This window comes from Dendrobates tinctorius, unplaced genomic scaffold (assembly GCF_039654945.1).
Source record: "Dendrobates tinctorius isolate UK_male_01 unplaced genomic scaffold, ASM3965494v1 ptg000028l, whole genome shotgun sequence".
NCBI lineage: Eukaryota > Metazoa > Chordata > Amphibia > Anura > Dendrobatidae > Dendrobates > Dendrobates tinctorius.
In genome coordinates this window covers 100,610,955-100,632,420 of record NW_027361696.1, presented here as the reverse complement: position 1 = coordinate 100,632,420, position 21,466 = coordinate 100,610,955, and the positions used below count along the sequence as shown (strand labels likewise).

The 21,466-nt window shown below is 43.3% G+C and overlaps 1 protein-coding gene across 1 annotated transcript in view; it reads left to right on the top strand.

The window, feature by feature from the left end:
* POLR3A (RNA polymerase III subunit A) overlaps positions 1–21,259 on the top strand; it is a 205,050-nt gene extending 183,791 nt beyond the window's left edge. The window contains exons 24-31 of the mRNA XM_073571227.1: positions 2,647–2,817; positions 4,448–4,541; positions 8,808–8,900; positions 9,004–9,168; positions 10,194–10,358; positions 14,384–14,515; positions 14,609–14,741; positions 18,664–21,259. Of these exons, the coding sequence (XP_073427328.1) occupies positions 2,647–2,817; positions 4,448–4,541; positions 8,808–8,900; positions 9,004–9,168; positions 10,194–10,358; positions 14,384–14,515; positions 14,609–14,741; positions 18,664–18,815 (1,105 nt within the window). The 3' untranslated portion in view covers positions 18,816–21,259. The remainder of the gene's footprint in view (positions 1–2,646; positions 2,818–4,447; positions 4,542–8,807; positions 8,901–9,003; positions 9,169–10,193; positions 10,359–14,383; positions 14,516–14,608; positions 14,742–18,663) is intronic.
* The last annotated feature ends 207 nt before the right edge of the window (positions 21,260–21,466 follow it).

The window sequence follows — 21,466 nt, the reverse complement described above, 5'->3', positions numbered from 1 at the left end:
GGCGATAGAGGCAGTTCCCTTTGCCCAATTTCACTCCAGACCTATCCAACATGCCATTCTGTCGAGGTGGAACAGGTCGGCTCTGTCCTTGGATCGCCCTGTTCGTCTTTCATGCCGGATCAAGCGGTCACTCAACTGGTGGTTGACGTCACCTCTCATCCTCTTGGGGCGGTCTTTTCTTCCTGTTCATTGGCAGATTGTAACAACGGATGCCAGCCTCCTCGGCTGGGGTGCAGTGTTCCGCAATCACACTGTTCAGGGTCGTTGGTCGACTCAAGAATCTGCTCTGCCGATCAACGTTCTAGAGATACGAGCGATCCATCTGGCTCTCGTCCACTGGGACAGACTCCTCGGGGGCCTGCCTGTCCGGATTCAGACAGACAACGCCAAAGCGGTAGCATATGTCAACCGCCAAGGAGGGACATGGAGTGCCTCAGCCCTGGCAGAAGTGTCCAAGATCCTTCAGTGGGCAGAGATTTTGATTCCGACAATCTCCGCGGTACACATTCCCGGCGTAGACAACTGGGCTGCCGACTTTCTCAGCCGCGAGGGTCTCGCGGCAGGAGAGTGGTCCCTACACCCGGAGGTATTTCTTCAGGTCTGCAGTCGTTGGGGAACCCCGGACGTAGATCTGCTAGCTTCTCGCCTCAACAGGAAGGTCCCACAGTTTGTATCCAGAGCTCGAGATCCTCTCGCAGTGGGCGCCGACGCTCTGGCCATTCCTTGGTCACAGTTCGAGCTCCCCTACCTATATCCCCTGCCTCTTCTTCCCATGCTGTTGAAGATCAAAGCAGAAGGAATTCCAGTCATTCTCATCGCCCCGAATTGGCCCAGAAGGTCTTGGTTCGCGGACATTGTCAACCTTCTCGCGGACGCCCCCTGGAAGCTTCCAGACAGGGCAGATCTGCTGTCTCAAGGTCCGATTTGCCACCCCAATTCTCGGCCGTTCAATTTAACGGCGTGGCTGTTGAGACCGAGGTTTTGAAAAGGGCAGGATTCTCCGGTCGAGTAATTCATTCCATGATCCGAGCCAGGAAGCCATCATCTTCCAAAATTTACTACCGTACTTGGAAGGCCTATTTCACTTGGTGTGAGGCCAATAACATCGCGCCTATGTGCTTTTCGCTCCCTTCCGTTCTGGCGTTTCTTCAGGCAGGGCTGGATGCGGGGCTTGCGCTCAGTTCCTTGAAGGGTCAAGTTTCGGCACTCTCCATTTTATTTCAGAAGACTTTGGCCTCCCGCCCTCAGGTCAAAACCTTTCTTCAGGGCGTGGCTCACACGGCCCCTCCGTATCGAGCGCCCGTAGATCCATGGGATCTTAATCTGGTTCTTGAGGTTCTGCAAGGTTCTCCCTTTGAACCTCTCAGAGAAGTCTCCCTTTCCCTTCTCTCCTGGAAGGTAGCCTTTCTGGTGGCCATCACCTCCATCCGGCGCGTGTCGGAATTGTCGGCTCTTTCTTGCCGCTCTCCTTTCCTGGTACTTCACCAGGACAAGGTAGTTCTGCGGCCTCCGCCCTCTTTTCTTCCGAAGGTGGTGTCCTCCTTTCACCTCAATGAGGATATTGTTCTGCCGTCCTTCTGTCCGAGTCCAACTCACCCTCGGGAGCGGTCCCTGAACAAGCTGGATCTGGTCAGGGCAATGAGTCTATCTGTCTAGGACGTCTTCCTTGCGAAAAACAGACTCTCTTTTCGTCATTCCAGATGGGGCGCGGAAAGGTCACCCGGCTTCCAAAGCTACTATTGCTCGCTGGATCAGATCGGCAATTTTGGAGGCCTACTGGGTTAAGCATCGAGTGGCCCCTCCAGGGATCAGAGCGCACTCTACCCGGGCAGTGGGTGCTTCCTGGGCGGTACGCCACAGAGCCTCCGCGCTGCAGCTTTGCAAAGCTGCAACCTGGTCTTCGGTTCACACGTTTGTGAAATTCTACAGGGTCCACACCTACGCTTCGGCGGACGCCAGCCTAGGTAGAAGGATTCTGCAGGCAGCAGTGGTGAGTCCACTGGCCTGATGGAAGTTTGTTTCCCACCCCAGGGACTGCTTTGGGACGTCCCATGGTCTCTGTGTCCCCCAATAAGGCGAACGAGAAAACAGGATTTTTGGGTTGCTTACCGTAAAATCTGTTTCTCGGAGCCTTCATTGGGGGACACAGCACCCTCCCATGTTCTACAACTCCTGTTCTTACTTTGGTTGATTGGTTACAGTTGAGTTGTTTGTTCTGTTTTCAATCTATTCTGTTTCTTCTCCTACTGCTTTCTCACTAACTGAGGAATTCCCTGCCGGTCGGTGGGGTGTATACTGCGGAGGAGGAGCTAACCTTTTTTTGTGCATAGTGTCAGCCTCCTAGTGGCAGCACAGCATACACCCATGGTCTCTGTGTCCCCCAATGAAGGCTCCGAGAAACAGATTTTACGGTAAGCAACCCAAAAATCCTGTTATTTCCACTGCTACATGTACAAGCATTCTTAAATCTTGGCGAGTTCCAGGCAATATCTTGGTCTGGCCAATCAGGCCTTGGTATTATCTTGGTCTGAATGATGAGGCCCCAGAATAAAAGGTCTGAGAAGCCCTGCTCTAGAGGAGTAAAATGTTTGACCATTTACTTTTTTGTGATTTCATTTCCTGCTTTATATTTTACAACTTTCCCAGAGCTCAGATGGAACCAGGCTCCGCAGTAGGAGCCCTGTGTGCTCAAAGTATTGGGGAGCCAGGAACACAGATGACTCTGAAGACGTTCCATTTTGCTGGTGTTGCCTCCATGAACATCACTTTGGGTGTGCCTCGTATCAAGGAAATTATTAATGCTTCAAAGAACATCAGGTATGTGTTGAGTATGAGCTTGGGCAGAAATTGTAGAGGTTGGTGGGAAGCCAAGATACAGTGTAGGGAGTATTATAGTATTGTAATAATTATTGTAATATAGGGTTGTCCACCATTGGGGACCATTTTTTTTTCTTAAATCCATGTATTTGGGAGACAAATAATTTTTGCAACTGGTTTGAATAAAAAACATCCATCATTTGCCTTCTATAACATTTATGTTGCTGGCCACAAAAGCAGCTGAGATTCCGTCAGTCACCACAATGTAACAGTCTGATGGGGAGTTTGTAACTCACACGTAGCGGAAATCACCACGAGAGTTCCGGAATTCCATTCCGCGGGAAAATCGCATTTTAAATTCCCGCAAATTTTCCACGGAAAAACTAGCATTTTGCAAGCGATCTGTAGCATCGCTTGGGGAACTGATTGACTGGTTGGTCACATAGTGTTTGACAAGTGTGACCAACTTTTTACTACTGAGGCCGCCTATGCAGCATCAGTAGTAAAAGATAAAATGTAAAAAATCATAAAAAAAAATAAAAAATGGTGTTATTCTTACCTTCCGACGTCCCGCGCAGCCTTCCTGCCTCTCTCCATGCTCCCGTTCCCAGTAATCCTTTGCGAAAATGCCCGCGATGACGTCCATTCTCACGGGATTGCGACGTCTCGCGGTAATTCGCGATGACGTGCTAATGACCGCGAGACTTCGCGATCCCGCAAGAACGGACGTCATCGCGGGCATTTTCGCAAAGGATTACTGGGAACGGGAGCGTGGAGAGAGGCGGGAAGGCTGCGCGGGACGTCGGAAGGTGAGAATAACAATATTTTTTATTTTAAATTCTATTTTTTACAGGGATATGGTATCCAGAGCCCGGAGGACAGTCTCCTCTCCTCCGGACCGTGGGTACCATCCGCAATTGTTCTGCTTACTTTTCGCATGGTGTGCAGAGCCACATGCGGAAAGTAAGCAGAACATTGCATTCCTATGGGTGCGGGATCACCGCGATTCTGCAAAATTAATGAGCATGCTGCTTTTTTTACCGCAAAGCGATTCCGCCGCGGTAAAAACCACAGCATTGCGGAATCCCATAGGAATGCATGGGATGCTTATTTTTCGCGTTTTCGCGGCAAAACGCTACGTGTGAACTCAGCCTTATCTGTCTTTTTCTGAGCTCCTCTCAGCTGATTTGTGACCACACACCACATTAAATGTTGAGGGAAACAAAGAGCCTGCAAAAGCCAAACAGAACAACATTTTTAATGGAAACCAATTTCAAAAATGTTTTTTATCCCAAATACAGGCATTTAACAAAAAAATGTTACCAGTCTTGTGATAACTAAATTGTTTGTGTGATGTTTGTCATGGGTGAAAGGTTGCTGTTTCACAAAGATCCCATTCGTTATGCCTTATGCATGTCAGTGATCGCCTCTCAAGATCCCCTCTATGAGCCGGAGTTGTGAGGCACAGAATATTATGGCCTCCAGGTAACACGACATTTCTCTGAAGCATCCATTGCAGGGGAAATGAATGGCTGCAAATTCACCCATTGATAACTGCTGGTTATTGGGAGTTTCGTATGTCGGCTGAATATAGTGGGTGATATGAAACCATTCTTCTTTATCCCTTCAGTACCCCGATCATTACTGCCCACCTGGACAGAGATGATGACTCAGACTTTGCTCGTTTGGTTAAAGGCAGAATTGAGAAGACCCTGTTAGGTGAGGTAAGGAAAGTATTGCAAGTAACAAAATTCCTTTGATTTTAAAAAGCTGCATTACTATAATATGCATAGGTAAAAAAATGAATCGTGGTTTGAACAAGGACCAGACTAATAATTTTCGCTCAGACAGTAAGTGGTTTATTTCCATCCATTGCTGGTCATGCAGTGTTTTCTTCCCATTCTTGCTGGACTATCCTCCATACTAATCTTTTCTGCCATAGGTTTCTGAGGCAAGACCCATTCTATGGATTCTCGTCTCTTAGGCCCCTTATCTACAGTCCTTCATTCCACAACTTCTGTCTTCTTATGGTCACTTCAGCCTTTTGTGACAGCAGTCAAAATTAGATTTCTTGTTCACATCTTTGTAGCCTTCCGTCAGTCCAGCTGTTGGGCTCTGTGCAGACAGAATGGTTTGATGCAGTCAAAAAACAAGACATTTTTCTAGTGGAGACTGCTTTATTAAAATCTCCTTGGGCAGTTTTTGGAGGAGATAATATCCTGAAGCATATTGGAAGAGTGTTTTTTATTTTTTACCTGAAATGTTTTTTTGCAGCCTTTTGATTTCTCTCTTTATAAGGTTGGAGCAGATTCCATCCAGAGATGTCAGTGATAGGTTCTTTCTTTTTTTATCTATCAAATGTATTTCTGTAGCTGAAACAAAAAAAAACAGTTAAAATACTGAACCTATGAAAAGAGAGAGATGTTTTGTATTAGAAATAAATAGGAAGAGTCTTTCAAGAGTTTTGTAAGCAATTTTTTTCCAGGTTTTTTTTTGTGTTCCCACTCCAAGAAAACTCCATGTGGACATAGCTTTAGAGGAAGTGCTCTCCATGTACTCTGAATCACAAAACGCAGGTCTCTAAGGAGGGCCCGAAGTGTGTTATCTACTTTCTTTTTTTATCTGTTGGTTTTGTCCTGTACATCTTGTAAGGCAGGGGTCTCAAACACGCAGGCTACGTTCTGCCCCCGAAGCTCCAGTGTGCAACTTAATGTATTGCAGCGCAGAGACCAACTCCCTGCACCGCAATGCCAGTACCATCCACCGACCAATCAGAGGCCGCACATGCCGTCAGTGCCATGTGCCGTCCCGGCTGTGTAGGAGGAAAAGGGCACTGTTCACCAAAGGAGCGAGGTCAGGTGATATTTTTTTTTGTGTGTAAAGAGCAATAGAATGTGGGACATTATTACTATTACAAGATGGGGACATTACTATAAGAAGAGGACAAAGATGGGGACATTACTACAAGAAGAGGACAAGGATGGGGACATTACTATATGATGGCAACCAGGATGGGGACGTTATTACAGGATGAGGAACGTTATTACAGGACAGGGGACCATTGCTACAGGCCAGAGACATTATTACAGGACAGGGGGCCTAACTATAGGACAGGGTACATTATTACTTGATTGGGGACTTAATACTGGATGGAGGACTATTACTATAGGTTGAGGAACAATATTACAGGACGAGGGACAATATTACAGAATTGGGGACATTTTTACAGGATTGGGACATTACAGGCTTCGGGGACACTATTACAGGATTGGAGACATTACAACAAGATGGGGACAAGGAGAGGGACATTACTATATAATGGCAACCAGGATGTGGACATTTCTATATGATGGCCATCAAGATGGGGACATTACTACAAGATTGAGACCATTATTACAGGACAGGGGACATAATTATAGCGCAGGGTACATTTACTATAGCTTGAAGAACAGAACTACAGGACGAGGGACATTATGACAGACTTGGGAGATATTCTTACAGGACTGGGGGCATTATTACAGGATTGGGGCCAGAATTACTATAAAAGTCTAATTGTAAATTGTAAAACAATAATACTGCATGGAGCAGATTGGGGGACAAAAAAAGGAAAAACTTTTTTTATTAAAAAATATTCAAAATAAAGAATGCAAAAATACTGGAAAATTACTTGACTATAAAAATACTGTTTTATGTAAAAACTGAAGTAAAAAAGAACTGTACCATAACCCATATCATAAACACCATTAAAAAGAATGAAAACATGCCAAATCATGCATCATTTTCTCCCGCAAAGAACATGGCCCTTGATATTCAAATTTTTTTTCTATGTAAGCCCATTTTTCCTGTTGAGTTAAGGCCCCGTTACACGCAACGATATTGTGAACGACATTGTTTCAACGTCACCAGTTTGGTGACATTGCAGCGATGTCTATGTGACACGTGGCAACGACCAGTTTGCTGATCGTTAATCGTTGCCTAATGGTCTGGGCCATAAATCTATCGTTGGTCTCCCGCTGGGCAGCACACATCGCTACGTGTTACAGCGAAAGACCAACGATAGGCGAGCTCCCAGCGCCATACAGCAGACGCTGGGAGCTGGTATCCAGGATAAACAGCAGGTAACTAAGAGCCGCGCAGCGCTTAGTTATCCGCTGTTTACCCTGGATACCAGCGTGCTCGCTGGTCCTAATCGCTGGTGAGTCTGCCTATGTGACAGCTCACCAGTGATCAGCTAACTATGTCCCAGCGATCCCATCCACTTCGGATCATTGGTGGGATCGCTGGGACATTGAAGCGTGTAACGGGACCCTTAGAGACCCCTGCTGTAAAGATAGCACATCACCAAGATCTTCTTTATTGTGCCAGTCCACTTTCTTCCTGAGACTCCAGCTACTAATTCCTTTACACACTTGTTTTCCCAATCTCTTAATTCTGTACTATTTTGCCTGTATTACAAGTCAGAGCAAGTCTGTTGCAGTCTACCAAAAATACTTGCACCCAGACCTGATACAGCCACAGATTGCTGCTTTGAATCATTTGCAGTTAAACCTGGTCTCCCTACTACTGAGTTGTGGGTTCAATTGCAAAATAGATTCTGAATACCTTTGGGCCAGACTTCTTTTTCTTCAATGTCTCCAATCAAGGATTTAGTTGCTTAATATGATGCAAATGAAGATAAGCAGCCTGATCAGATTTATGGGTCACTATTCATATCAAGGACATGGATCCATTGCTCAGGAGTAAACTCTCATCCAGTGTCACCTTGCTGGTTTTGCGAACCATGGAACTTGGAGGATGTTTTCCCAAAGGAATGGGAGCACCCTGACCATCACTTATCCAATTCTACTGGACAGAGCAGCTGTTCCCTTCTGTGGGGGACTTGGCATCTAAGTGGCTTGTCTCCAACAGTGGATCAGTCAGTCGTCCAGAAGGACTACATTCTTTCTGTCAAACTTGATGTCCTGTATGTTAAGTTTCCACCTCATTCAATTTTCAGTCTGTTCACACTCTTTTACAGTTAGAGTTGAGCACAAAAAAAAAAAAAAAAACTATGATCAGACTCCTTTCGGCCAAGGTCATGGCTCTCCTGAGATGTAGCAGAAATCACATTAAAGGACAATGTATTGAGGCTTAAGGCCCCGTCACACTAAACGATGGCCCAGCGATCCCACCAACGATCCTACATGATGGGATCGCTGGGACATCGTCAGGCTGATAGCTGGTGAGCTATCACATAGACAGCCCCAGCGATCAGGACCGGCGACGCTGGTATCTAATGTAAACATCGGGTATCCAGGGGCCGCGCGACTCCTGGATACCTGCTGTTTACCTTGGAAACCGGCGTACACGCTGGATTCCAAGGTAAACATCGGGTATCTAGGAGCTGCGCGACTCCTGGATACCCGACGTTTACATTAACAACCAGCGTCGCTGGTCTCTTGCTGCCACACGCAGCGATGCGCGCTGGGCAGCGGTAGACCAGCGATCGAAAAACGGCCCAGGCCGCTCGAGCACGATCAGCGATAACCGGCAAGGGGGCCGGTCGCTGATCCCTGTCACACACAGCGATCCACTCGCGCAGAGCTGTTGAGTTCAGTTATTGGCTGCAGCAGTGTTAGGACACATCAGCAGCAAGGACTCTACACAGGACCTAGGAAAAGGGGAGTAATGCAAAGTTTCACAGTGAAAGCAAACTGCAACTGGGGGTAGGTATAGTCTAAAGCCAAAAAATCCCTTTAATGTTATGTGAAATGCTTTGAGTGAAATCTGGAATAGCACGTTAAAGGCATTTAAAATGTGTAACATTGTCATTCATAAGAGAGCTCAGAGTATCCTGGTCAAAGCAATGCTATAATGGTGTCTTGTAAGAGCTTTGTCTTGGACTGTTTGCTATAGGACTTGACAATATTGAGAATTGGCAGATCTGTAGTGCATATCGCACATTAACCACACTTTTACTAGTAACTATGTCTCTTGACCTCTATACACAGATATCGGAGTACATAGAAGAGGTGTTTCTTCCGGATGATTGTTTCCTGCTAGTGAAGCTTTCACTAGAACGTATCCGCTTGCTGAGGCTTGAGGTGAGATGAACCTCGTGCTCTGTATGGCTGCCTATTCTTCTCATTGAACAATGTACTGTACATATGTAATGTAATATCTACATATGTAATGGTTGTTTTTCAGGTGAATGCAGAAACTGTGAGATACTCAATTTGCATGTCAAAACTTCGCGTGAAACCTGGAGACATTGCGGTTCATGGCGAGGCTGTGGTCTGTGTCACACCAAGAGAGAACAACAAAAGCTCAATGTACTATGTCTTACAGTCACTTAAAGAGGAGCTCCCAAAGGTCGGTGTGCCAGCTTGTCTCCTTTACTGGTTCAATGTTCTCGTTGACTAAAGTAGCTGAATGTATCTATATGTGTGTATATATAGATAGATACTGTGTGAAGGCTGTAGTGAGGAGTTTGGGTAAAGGCTACAGTAAGGAGTATTGATATCAGACAGAAGTTACAGGCTAAAGATATTTTACTGGGGCACTATTACAGGGATCCCCTTGATCATGCTGTTACCACTGGGAAAACTACTTTCTCCTTCAGCATCACAGCAATCGCCATGTAACATGGTATGATTGTTTTTCAGGTAATACAAGGGTGTTCTTTTTTTGTCCTCGGTTATGTAGGAGGGATGCTCATCGGTGCCCCCTCTTACACCCCTAAAGACCTAAAAAATATATATGGAGTGTAGGGCACAGCGCAACTTTTTTTACCCAAATCCCTGACATATGTTGTGAATTTTTAGCCATGCTTTTTTTTTTTAAAGTGTACATGTAGCAATTGCAGATTTTTCAGCTGTAATGCTGCTTCCTCTATTGAACCTGCCTATCAAATGACCAATCCACATGATTTCCAGCTTCCCTTTGGATGGTAGACTTTCTTTATCTTCCCAAGGCAACTTTGACAATGACTAATGTCACCACAGGGGGCTGTTTGCCTTTACAGTGTCCCTTTGAGCGCCCTCAATTAAATAGTTTTATAGTAAAACATATGAAGTAAAGAATGACCTTCCTAAGAGATCTGTTAGAAGATTAATAATTGCTAATACACTGAATATCAAACACATACATGGAAAAAACAAGATGACCAAAACTAAATCATGAATCCATTTTTATTCTGGAGTTTCTCTTTACTGCACTAAAGGGATTTGAATGTCTGCTCCATGGTAAATGTTAATACAGCTCTAACATGTCTACAATCATTTTGTTAAAATGAACAGGTCAGGTTCTAGTTTTGACCTAGGTATATCTCCATGTTTAATGGATTACTACAAACATTTGTTTTGTGGTCTCCTCTTTTTTTCTTTTTCCCGGATTAGGTTGTGGTACAGGGCATTCCAGAAGTAGCTCGTGCTGTAATACACATTGATGAGCAGAGTGGAAAGGAAAAGTATAAACTGCTGGTGGAAGGAGATAATCTGCGTTCTGTAATGGCTACCCATGGAGTGAAGGGCTCTCATACCACATCAAACAACACCTATGAGGCAAGTTCATGTGTCCATGTTCTGCATATTTTACATCGCAAATGACAGCAGCCTCTGTATTGCAGCATTTAGCTAAACAAAGCTATGACTAGGTTTCACAGGAGTACCAACCTTGTGGCCTTCAGCATGACCCTAGCAGCTATGGCAGCCTATCAACACCCTGCGAGGCAAAGCGTGCCTTTTGAACCATGCACTTTAAATTATGCTGTCAGAAACTGTCAGGTGCATTCAAGAGGTTAACAGCATCAATCTAGGCTTAGGCCCAGTCATTGCTGTTACACGCAGATGCTCGTTGTGTTACATAGCCAGGGCTAAGTTACGATTTCAGTTCCTGTACTTGCTCCATATAAAGACGTGAACAGAAGGTGAGACTAATTGCTAAATAACTTTACTTCATATTCTCACCAGCACTCCATGAAGTTATTCTCACAATATGTTTACATCTGCCATTAGTTTTTGCTTTACTTTATTGACATGCCCTAGTCACAAACAGCTTACTAACTTCCAAAGCTAAATGATAATACTTTTTCCTGCTGTCCTTTGCCTTCAACACAATTGACCATTTCCACCTACCAGATCCTCTTTTCCCTTGGCATCACAGAACTCATCCTCTCCTGGACCCCTCATATCTCACTTAACCGTTTATTTTGTTTCCCATTCCCGAACTACCTCATCTTGCTCGCTTTCTGTTGGAATCTCTCCAGGCTTTGTCCTGGGACTCCTACTCTTCTACGTCTATACCTTTGGCCTGGAACAGCTCATGAAGTCCCATGGCCTCCAGTACCATCTATATACTAATGGTACTCAGAGCTACCTCTCTGGCCCAGACATCACTTCTCTGCTATCCAGAATCCCAAAGTGTGCATAAGCCATATCCTCTTCTTCCTTAACATGGTTCCTAAAGCTGAACGTGGACAAAAGTGTACTAAGAATATAGGGAAGGGTGTGAAGAGATGGGAAGGGATTGTGCTTATAACACAATAAATCACGCACTGTCATCCAATATACATCTCATTAGATGTATGATTACACTTAATTTGTCATTTAAAATATTAATATTATATCAATACACCGTGGGTTAAATTTTAAATTCACATTTCCTCCCCCTTCCTTTCTTGATACTTACCATTTCAGTGGTGCCCACATTGCGAATTGGTCTGATGAGATAGGACTTTTGCTGCTAAATTTATTACATATCCCTTTCCCATCTCTTCACCCCCTATTCTATGATCTAATTGTGGTGTACACCAGTGTTTTTTGTCCAATGAGATCTGTATAATAACATATACAAAACTGTTCTAATCCTCTTTCCTCCATCTCACTCCGCTTCCTGACCTGATCTATAATAAATGACATCACACTTTCACCTGTATTGGAAGTCTGCTGCTTCTGAGTAACCCTTTGCAGAAACATATTTGCAGAATTCACCATTTCCTCAACCTCGAATCAACAAAAATGTTTGTACATGCCCTTATCATGTTTTGCTGTGATTATTTCAGTGTTCTCCTAATTAGCCTCCCATCTAACACTTTCACACTTTGCTACTCATATGCCTCTCTTTGCTACTAATCTCTTTTTCCTGTATTGCCCAGTGAATCTGGTCTATATTACAATGACTTACAAGACTGTCCAATCTGTGTTCCCCATACATTTCCAAACTTATCTTCTGTTACCTCCCCACACATAATCTCTGATTTTTACAAACACATTTTCACAACTCAGTTCATCACATTGTGTTCCACAATCTTAAGCCTTCAGAAGTATCCTGAAAAGACATCTCTTAAGGCCCCCGTCACACAGCGAGATCGCTAGCGAGATCGGGCCCCCTGCCAGGTATCGCTGATCGTGCAGGATCGTCCTGGGCCATCAGAGCATCAAATCAGTGATCTGTTACAATACAGTGGTATCCCATCCCGGGAGAATGTAAAATAGTTTAAAATTAAGTTATTACAAAGTGTAAAATATAAACAAAAAATCCCCAAATAAAAAACAAAAAAAATTCCAATAAATTTATTTTTTTTAAAAAAGTACACTTTTGGTATAGCTGCATCTGGAAGACCCCGACCTATAAAACTGTCCCTGAACAGAGGCCAGACGGAGTCCTGAGAAAGGGAAAAAAAAAAGATGAACAAAAGCAAAAAACTACCAAAAGTATTTAAATTGTATTAATTACAAAATGGACACATAGTGGAACGAGACATAGTAAAAGTAGTCATATAATAGATTGAGTTGATGGGGAAGAAAAATGACCATTGCCCAGAGATGAACAAGACCGGTGCTTCCCTGATATAAAATATGGGCAGGGTAAAGAAGTGCAAGATCGGGTCAGTCCTTGCTATGCAAACGACCATGAAAAACTAGCCAGAACAGCACTTCTAATACCAAACTAATGGCACTGGACCCACACTGTGCAGAGTATGCCGTGCTGCAGAGAGACCTCCACAAGAAAAATTAGCAGTACCTTAACCAAAGTTGATACGTAAAAGGAGGTATCTGTGCAGCACCATAAACAAGGAGATATTTGGTCAGAAAGCAGGTCTAAAAGAATAAAGGTTACCCATTGTAGCCGCTCAGGTGCACCTGTCAACCCAGACGTATGTTTCACAAAAGTGGTATTTGCTTCCTCAGAGGGCGTGGCTAATGAAGTCAAAATTGCCTCTTAAATATCCTAATCCTCCGGTCACAAGACACGGGTAGCCCAATAATCAAAAAACATGGTAGTGCATGCGCACTATGCCTCAGACTGCGTGTCTCCACCAACCATAGTGACGCGATCACATGTGACGGCCGGTGCCAAGCCGCCACAACGGAACACCCACACAGGAGATGGGAGGCGGAGAAACAGAGCCAAGAGAAAACAATAACCTTAGTGATGTCATCACTCGTTGCAGCAGGCGAATTCACACTCTGGCAGCTCTTGCTGAGCGGGCACGTTACTAATGTCACCGCTCAGCACTGCATCTGGATGTAGCAAAGTCGTGGATCATCGTGAGACCTCATCATTATGGATTTACTGCGGACAGCTGAAGATTACTTTGATTTTTAATTTTCTTATTAAAAAGAGAGGATTTGCCAGGGAGTGTTTTGTTCAATTAAAGGACTTTTCTCTGTGTCTTTCTTACTTTTGACTACGGGGTTAGTAATGGGGGTGTTTTATAGACGCCTCTCCATTACTAACCCCTGGGCTTGATGTCAGCGGACATAAAACAGCTGCCATTAACCCCAAAACATTACCCCGATTGCCAATGCATTAGGTCATGAGCCGATATGCCATTTCTGAGGCGGCTGAGGGCTGGTGTTATTAGTCTGGGAGGGGGGCAACATCCATAGCCCCTTCCCAGCCTATTATCAGCCTGCAGCTAACTGCTTGGCCCTTGCTGGTTATTAAATATAGGGGGACCCAACGTAATTTTTTTTTTGGGGGGGGGTGTCCACTCATTTTAATAACCAGTGAAGGGTTTGCATACATCTCTGAGATGATATTAATAGGCTGTGACCCTTTAGGGATATTGGCCCCTTCCCAGAATAACACCACCAGCTCACAGCTGTCTTTTTTCCTTCGAATGTTATTAAAAAAGACCGGGACTGCACGCTTTTGTTGTTTGTTTGTTTTTTTTCAGGTATTTATTTTACACAGGCCGAGTCACGTGTTGCGTGCCATGCCATTAATTGACATGGCTGTGATGGAGCCGGAATTGTCCACAGCCTTAAATCTTGTTGATGAGCCTTTCAACATGCTTTATTAGGATGAGAAACCTGAACAGAAAACCAGAGATACAGAAAGTAGTGTTCGGGGTTGGGTACTGGACATGAGAAGTTCATTACAAACTCCGAACTTTCCAGTTCGGGTTAGCTCATCCCGAATAAGGATATTTAAAAAAATACTACATGCTAGATTAGACTAAAAAGCTATTCCTATGCAAAATGTAAATGTGATGCTTAGAATTTACTTTAATTGATTTTAAGCTGACATCTATTTTTTTGTTCATGCACCTTTTATTAGATATTTTAATTTCTCATTTAAGGTGGAAAAGACTATTGGTATTGAAGCAGCTCGCTCAACCATTATAAATGAAATCCAATACACAATGGTGAACCACGGGATGAGTATTGATCGGCGACATGTAATGCTACTTGCAGACCTCATGACTTACAAGGTAAGTTTTAATCGTGTGTTTCATAAAAGGTCCCCATCCACCTACCCATTTAAGCCTATCAACTTTCATATTTACCATTTCCTACTGCCACAGGGAGAGGTGCTTGGTATTACTCGATTTGGGCTGGCAAAGATGAAAGAAAGTGTCCTAATGTTGGCTTCTTTTGAAAAGACTGCTGACCACCTTTTTGATGCGGCATATTTTGGGCAAAAAGATTCGGTCTGTGGTGAGTAAATTTGTGTTACAATGTTTAATCAGCTAAGTGTTTTACAATCATTCTGAAGTTGTAAAGTAAAAGTAAAGTAAAGCAGGTTTGTGTGGTTGGTCTGGGGAAAAGGTGTTGTATAGGCCATAAACTGTCTAAGAGCCTTGGAACACTGCTCATTCTGCATTTCTGTCCCTTTGGTCCAGAGATGTTGTGATTTTCACACTTCCATCTGTCCCAACTTGTCAAGAGTGTATGGAAAACAGCTAGTACCTTTTTGAGCTGGTAGAGTAGTCCAGATTTATTAGCACAGTCTAAAAATAAGGTAATAGTCATACGATGTTTGGCAGTGGATAACTTCATATATACAGTTGTGTGAAAGTGTTGCCCCCTTCCTGATTTCCTTTTCGTTTGCATGTTTGCCACACTTAAATGTTTCAGCTCACCAAACTAATTTAAATATTAGACAAAGATAACACAAGTAAACAAAAAATGCAGTTTTTAAATGAAGGTCTTTATTAAGGTAAAAAGAAATTCAATCCTATAGGGCATTGTATGAAAAAAGTGATTGCCCCCTAAACCTAATAACTGGTTGGGCCATCCTTAGCAGCAACAACTGCAATCAAGCGTTTGATAACTGGAAATGAGTCCTTTACAACACACTGGAGGAATTTTGTCCCACTCATCTTTGCAGAATTGTTGTAATTTAGCCACATTGGAGGGTTTCCAAGCATAAACCGCCATTTTAAGGTCATTCCACAGCATCGCAATCGGATTAAGGTCAGGACTTTGACTAGGCCACTCCAGAGTCTTAATTTTGTTAAGCCATTGAGAGGTGGACTTGCTGGTATGTTTTGTATCCCTATCCTGCTGCATAACCCAAGTGCACTTCAGCTTGAGGTCACGATGAGATTGCTGGGCATTCTCCTTTAGGATTTTTTGGTAGACAGCAGAATTCATGGTTCCATTTACGACAGCAAGTCTTCCAGGTCCTGAAGCAGCAACACAGCCCCAGACCATCACACTACCACCACCATATTTTACTGTTGGAATGATCCTTTTCTGAAATGCTGTGTAACTTCTACTCCAGATGTAAGGGGACATACAACTTTTGTCTCGTTAGACCACAGAGTATTCTCCCAAAAGTATTGGGAATCATCAAGATGTATTCTGGCAAAACTGAGACGAGCTTTTATGTTCTTATTGCTCAGCAGTGGTTTTTGTCTTAAAACTCTGCTATGCAGGCCAGTTTTGCCCAGTCTCTTTCTTATGGTGGAGTCATGAATTCTGATCTTAACGGAGGCAAGTGAAGCCTGCAGTTTTTTTAATGTAGTTGTGGGGTCTTTTGTGACTTTTTAGATAAGTTGTCTTTGCACTAGTGGAGTAATTTTGGTCTGCCGACCACTCCGGAGAGGTTTCACCACTGATCCATGTTTTTGTCATTTGTGGATAATGGCTCTCGCTGTGGTTCGCTGGAATCACAAAGGTTTAGAAATGGCTGTATAACCCTTTTCCAGACAGATAGATCTCAACTACTTTCTCCTCAAATGTTCCAGAATTTATTTGGATCGTGGCATGATGTCTAGCTTTTGGTCTACTTCACTTTGTCAGGCTGGTCCTATTTAAGTGGTTCCTTGATTTGAATTTGAACTCCACTTCCCAACGATGTGATAAGCCACAGTTAATTTATGTTTTAAGGGTGAGGTCAATCACTTTTTCACACAGGGCCCTGTAGGTTTGGATTTCTTTTTCCCTTACTAAAGATCTTCATTTAAAAAAATCCTTTTTGTATATACTTGTTATCTTTGTCCAGGGCCAGACACTGACCGCTTTGGGCTCCTGTACAAGAAATATGTTTGGGCCCCTCCCTGCCCGGCATGCCTCTTATGAGGAGGGTAATCTTGTCATGGGACCCCCAGAGCTTTAGGCTCTGAGGACTGGGACAGATTGCCCTCATTATAACTGCCCTTCAAGCAGGGGCATACATAGAGTTCACAGGGCACCATAGCAAGAGTTCTATGTGGTCTTCCCCACAACTCAAAAATATATATATTTATATTTTTTGTTGAGCCTAATATGTATCTATTATATTAAGTTATATGTCTGGTAAATATACCATTTGATATCTGATAAAGGGTTATTTCCCAAATAAATCAAGTTATCCACAATACTGATAAGAGATAACTTACTGACTTTTGAGTGACTGACCACTGGGAGCCCCAGTAATCCTGAGAACAGTACTCTGCAGCTCAGCCATGAATGGATTGGAGGGGAGCATGCTTGACTTCTGCTTTATTCATTGTCTATGGAACTGATTGAAATGGCCGAGCACAGCGCTCAGCAGCTCTATAGATAATGAAGATTGCAAAGGCCAATATACACTTTGCACCATTGAAGAGGAATCTGCAGACTCCTGTTCTCAGAATCTCTTAGGGGAGGAGGGACAGTGTTTGGATCCTATGGATCAGAGAGAGCTTGATTATTTGGTGAATAACCCTTTAAAGGGCCAGGTTGATTTTCCTATTCTTTACAGTTACAGTATCATACATGAGCCAAAAACGAATATGTACACTCACATGCGTAAACACACATGCATACATATACACACATGCTTAAACACATACATACACCCACATATAAACATACACACATGCATAGGGAGACACACATGACCGGCTCCAGGTTTTCGCGGGCCCCGGGCGAAAGAATCTCAGTAGGCCACTTCTACCACAATTCATGATGCACAGATACGGCAGAGAAATATAGATATAGTACAATGCCAAAGATCTCACTTCTTGCTTTACATGAGCAATGTTTGTTGTGAATTCTACAGTACCATAAGGCAGAGGGTATTCAGGTGATCGAGGTTTCACAGGTTTCATTACCTGTAGCATTAGAGGTAAACAAGTTATTGATAAGAGTACCCTACCAGTAGACACTGTCCTCAGCAGTGTACCCTTTACAAAAGTCAATTTCCTCCTAATATAGTCCTCCATACTGTATTATATGCACCACATAGTGCTCCATACAGTATTATGGCCACTACATAGTCCTCCATACAGTATTATGGGCACCTCATAGTCCTTCATACAGTATAATGGGCCCATTTATTGCTCCATACAGAACTATCTTCCCCATATATAGCTCCATATATTGTTCCATAGCTAATAATGGACCCCATATTATGCTCCATATAGAATAATGCTCCATACATATATTGATCCATACCGAATGGGCCCCATATAATACTCCATGCATAAAAAAAAATTATCAAATACTTATCTCTCCCTCTTCCCACACTGCTCCAGGCTCTGTTGCTATGGTTTCCTCAGCATTTTGTGACTTTGCACTGCTGAGCGCAGAGTACATGCTGTAGTGACGTCATTGCGTCGTCTCCCCTGAGACGTCAGATAGTCATAAGACGTGGAAGACACTGGAGCTGCGGAGGAATAGGGAGAGAAGTCTTTCAAGCACGGCTCATGAGCCCCATAGCACACCATTGTCCCTGATGGCGGGTGGGCCCCAACGCTTACCAGGTGGTGACGCCGACCCTGCCTGCCTGCAGGGGCCCCCTCCACCTCCGGGCTTCAATGCAGCTGTACCGGCGATATGTCCGCCACTTTCTTTGTCTAATATTTAAATTTGTTTGGTGATCTGAACCATTTGTGTGACAAACATGCAAAACAATAGCAAATCAGGAAGGGGCAAACACTTTTTCACACAACTGTATAGGTTGAAATTACATATTTAATAGGTGTAGTGAGATGCATCTAAACACTTGGGTGGTATACTGTGAAAAAGTTTTAAAAGTTATGCTTAGTATAAAAGCTTCAGCTGTAAAAATTCAGTGTGAGATTGTTCTATGAGCAGACACAGTTCTTTCAAGTGTGATCTGAATACCTCATTGCGGAAATCTTGTCTTCACCTTTCACTTCTCTCCTAGGAGTGTCAGAATGCATAATAATGGGCATCCCTATGAACATCGGCACTGGGCTCTTTAAGCTTTTGCACAGGGCAGACAAGGATCCTAACCCACCCAAGAGACCACTCATATTTGACAACAAAGAATTTCACCTTCCTATTGCTAGTACTTAGCCAGGAACCTTTACACTAATCATCAACCCATTAGTGCCTGCTTCATTCGATGATAGACACTTAGATGCATGCAGTTGGAAATGTCTCCAATAACTTATTGATGGAAAAGCTTTTCTGGATCCAGAAATGATTGCTTAATAAATGTAAAAAGTGCAGCTGCCTTTTCAGCAAATAGAAAGAATACGAGGTATGTCCATGTAGTACTCTAGATAAAAACGCCAAGTATATGCCATGCATACTCTAAACACCGCAATTGTGTTGCATTTATTTACATTATCACTATGCGTTAAAGGGGTGGTCCAATGGCAAAGTAATTTTGCTCCGAACTCCCTAGCTTTTTTATGCTATAATACAAGCCATTTTTTAATATGCTTGCATTAAAAACTACTGTTCCCACTCAACGCTGTCTATAGTATTTTTTTTCCCTACTTCCTGTGTAATGACTATTCATTTGAGTGTCCCATTGCATGCTGGGATATGCAAGCAAAGCGTCAACAGAGTAATGGGCAGATGCCTGGTCAATGTCACAGCCCCTCCTCCCTCCTTGAAATGGAGCGCGACGCTTGTTTAAGAGGCGGTTCCGTTCCTGCAGTCTCCCCTGTGCGATGTGCGCAGCTCACTGTCTCCCCTGTTTGTGATGTGTTGTCTGCTTAGATGAATAGTAATGAGCCGAGAACAGAGCGGTGTCACTATACCGCTACTGCAAATGACGTCACTGGTCTCTGCCGGGTGTATCTCACAGCTTATTACTATTCATCTAAGCAGACACAGCACAGCCCCTGAAACCATCGTCACTGACTCTTTTGGGGAGGAGGCAAGGGCTGCACCAGTGACTGGAGCATCTGCCCCTAGCTCTGTTGACGCTTTAAGTGTCCCAGCATGCACTGGCGTACTCAAACGAATCGTCATCACACAGGAAGTAGGGAAAAAATAAGATTGTGTAGTTAGGGAACAGTAGGAATTTTTTTAAGCAAGTCTATTAAAAAAAAATAGCTAGGGAGTTAGGGGCAAAATGACTGTGCCTTTTGATCACCCCCTTTAACGCTGGGTTATGTCAAGATCCGTTTACACTAGTGTTTCCCAAACTAGTCCTCACGGCCCCCGAACCTTTCATGTTTTCAGGATTTCCTCAGTATTGTACCCAGGCAATGGAATTATCATCATACATCAATAATTGTGCTATACTAAGGAAATCCTGAAAACTTGATCTCTAGGGGGCCATAAGGATTGGAGTTTGGCAAACATTGGTTTACCTGGACCGACTGGTGGATTTAAACAGCTGCCTTGATACAGACATGCAGACCGCGGTAAATGACGAGCACTGGGCAATTGGTAATAGGTTGCAAAGTGCGCATAGACTGCGCGTTATTGTTGGCAGTGCAAGTCCTGTTTATGCAGGAAGATGAGCTCTCCAGGACAATGATCTTTTGTGTAGCACTAAACATTATTCCACTAAACAAAGTGTTTTGCTTATTCATCCAGTGATCGGCAGCCTGTTTAAATAGAATGATTATCATGAGTAGCTATAGGAACACTCATTCGTTCATGATGAACTTTGAGTGTAAATGCATGCTGGGGGGAATTCATCATTGACTTTGCTCCAGTTTTATGGTGTAATTAAGCAGCAAATTATTGGGCATGCCAAACTAATGCCATAATTTGCAACTTTTTTTTTTTACGTAGACAATAAAAAAGACCTATGTGCACAGCCCTGAATATTATGCAGGTTGATTGATCAGCATTTCTTCCATAACCGATACTGGAAAAAATGAAATTGTAAAATTGTGTGCACATTGTCATGTTTCGATATATAGTTAGATTATTTATAAAGCTGATGGAATTTCCCTTTTCGAATAGCGGGCATCTTTGGAAATAGTAGGATCCTGGAAGCAATTTGAAATAAAAAGTAGCTCTCACATTTAAGTACTTGTGGTGTCAAAGAGCACTTGAATATGACAAGCTTTCTGTAAGGGTATGTTTCCACGTTCAGGAAACGGCAGCGCTTCATTGAACACATGTGGAATCACCGCATCCTGTACATAAACTTTGTCATTTATCTTGCGGAGACGGAGCATCTCCGCAAGATAAATAGATGTGCTGCAGTCTATAAAGATGCGCCACATGTGCGTATACGCAGGTCTGCCACCTGCGTCTTTGAACGCATAGTGGATATGGGATTTCATAAAATCCTCTCCACTATGCTGTAACATCTGGACACTACGGCTGTACGCAGCGTCCAGTCCGCAGCATTTCCTGAACGTGGAAACATACCCTAAATGTTTTTGAATGTTACAACTTTGGACTATTTTACGTTGCTCTTCTCAAATGTTTTGATTGTTGCATAATACACACTTTACTGTATTAAATAATTAATATACTGTATATAAATATATATATGTATGTATTTCGGTTTCTCCCTAAATAAAGTGTTTTTTGTTGACTCATTTATGTGTGACGCGGCATAATCTCAATAGACCACTCTTACCAGGAGAATGGGTCATGCATTTTGTTTTATGGCTGTTTGTATGTGGGTCTATAGATGTGCATATTCTGTAGCTTTCGAAGAGGCGATCGCAAGTAAATATAGTACTTCTCTAGTGATGTAGAGAGCAAATTGAGCAATAAGCAGGAGATTTTTTTAATAACTCGTT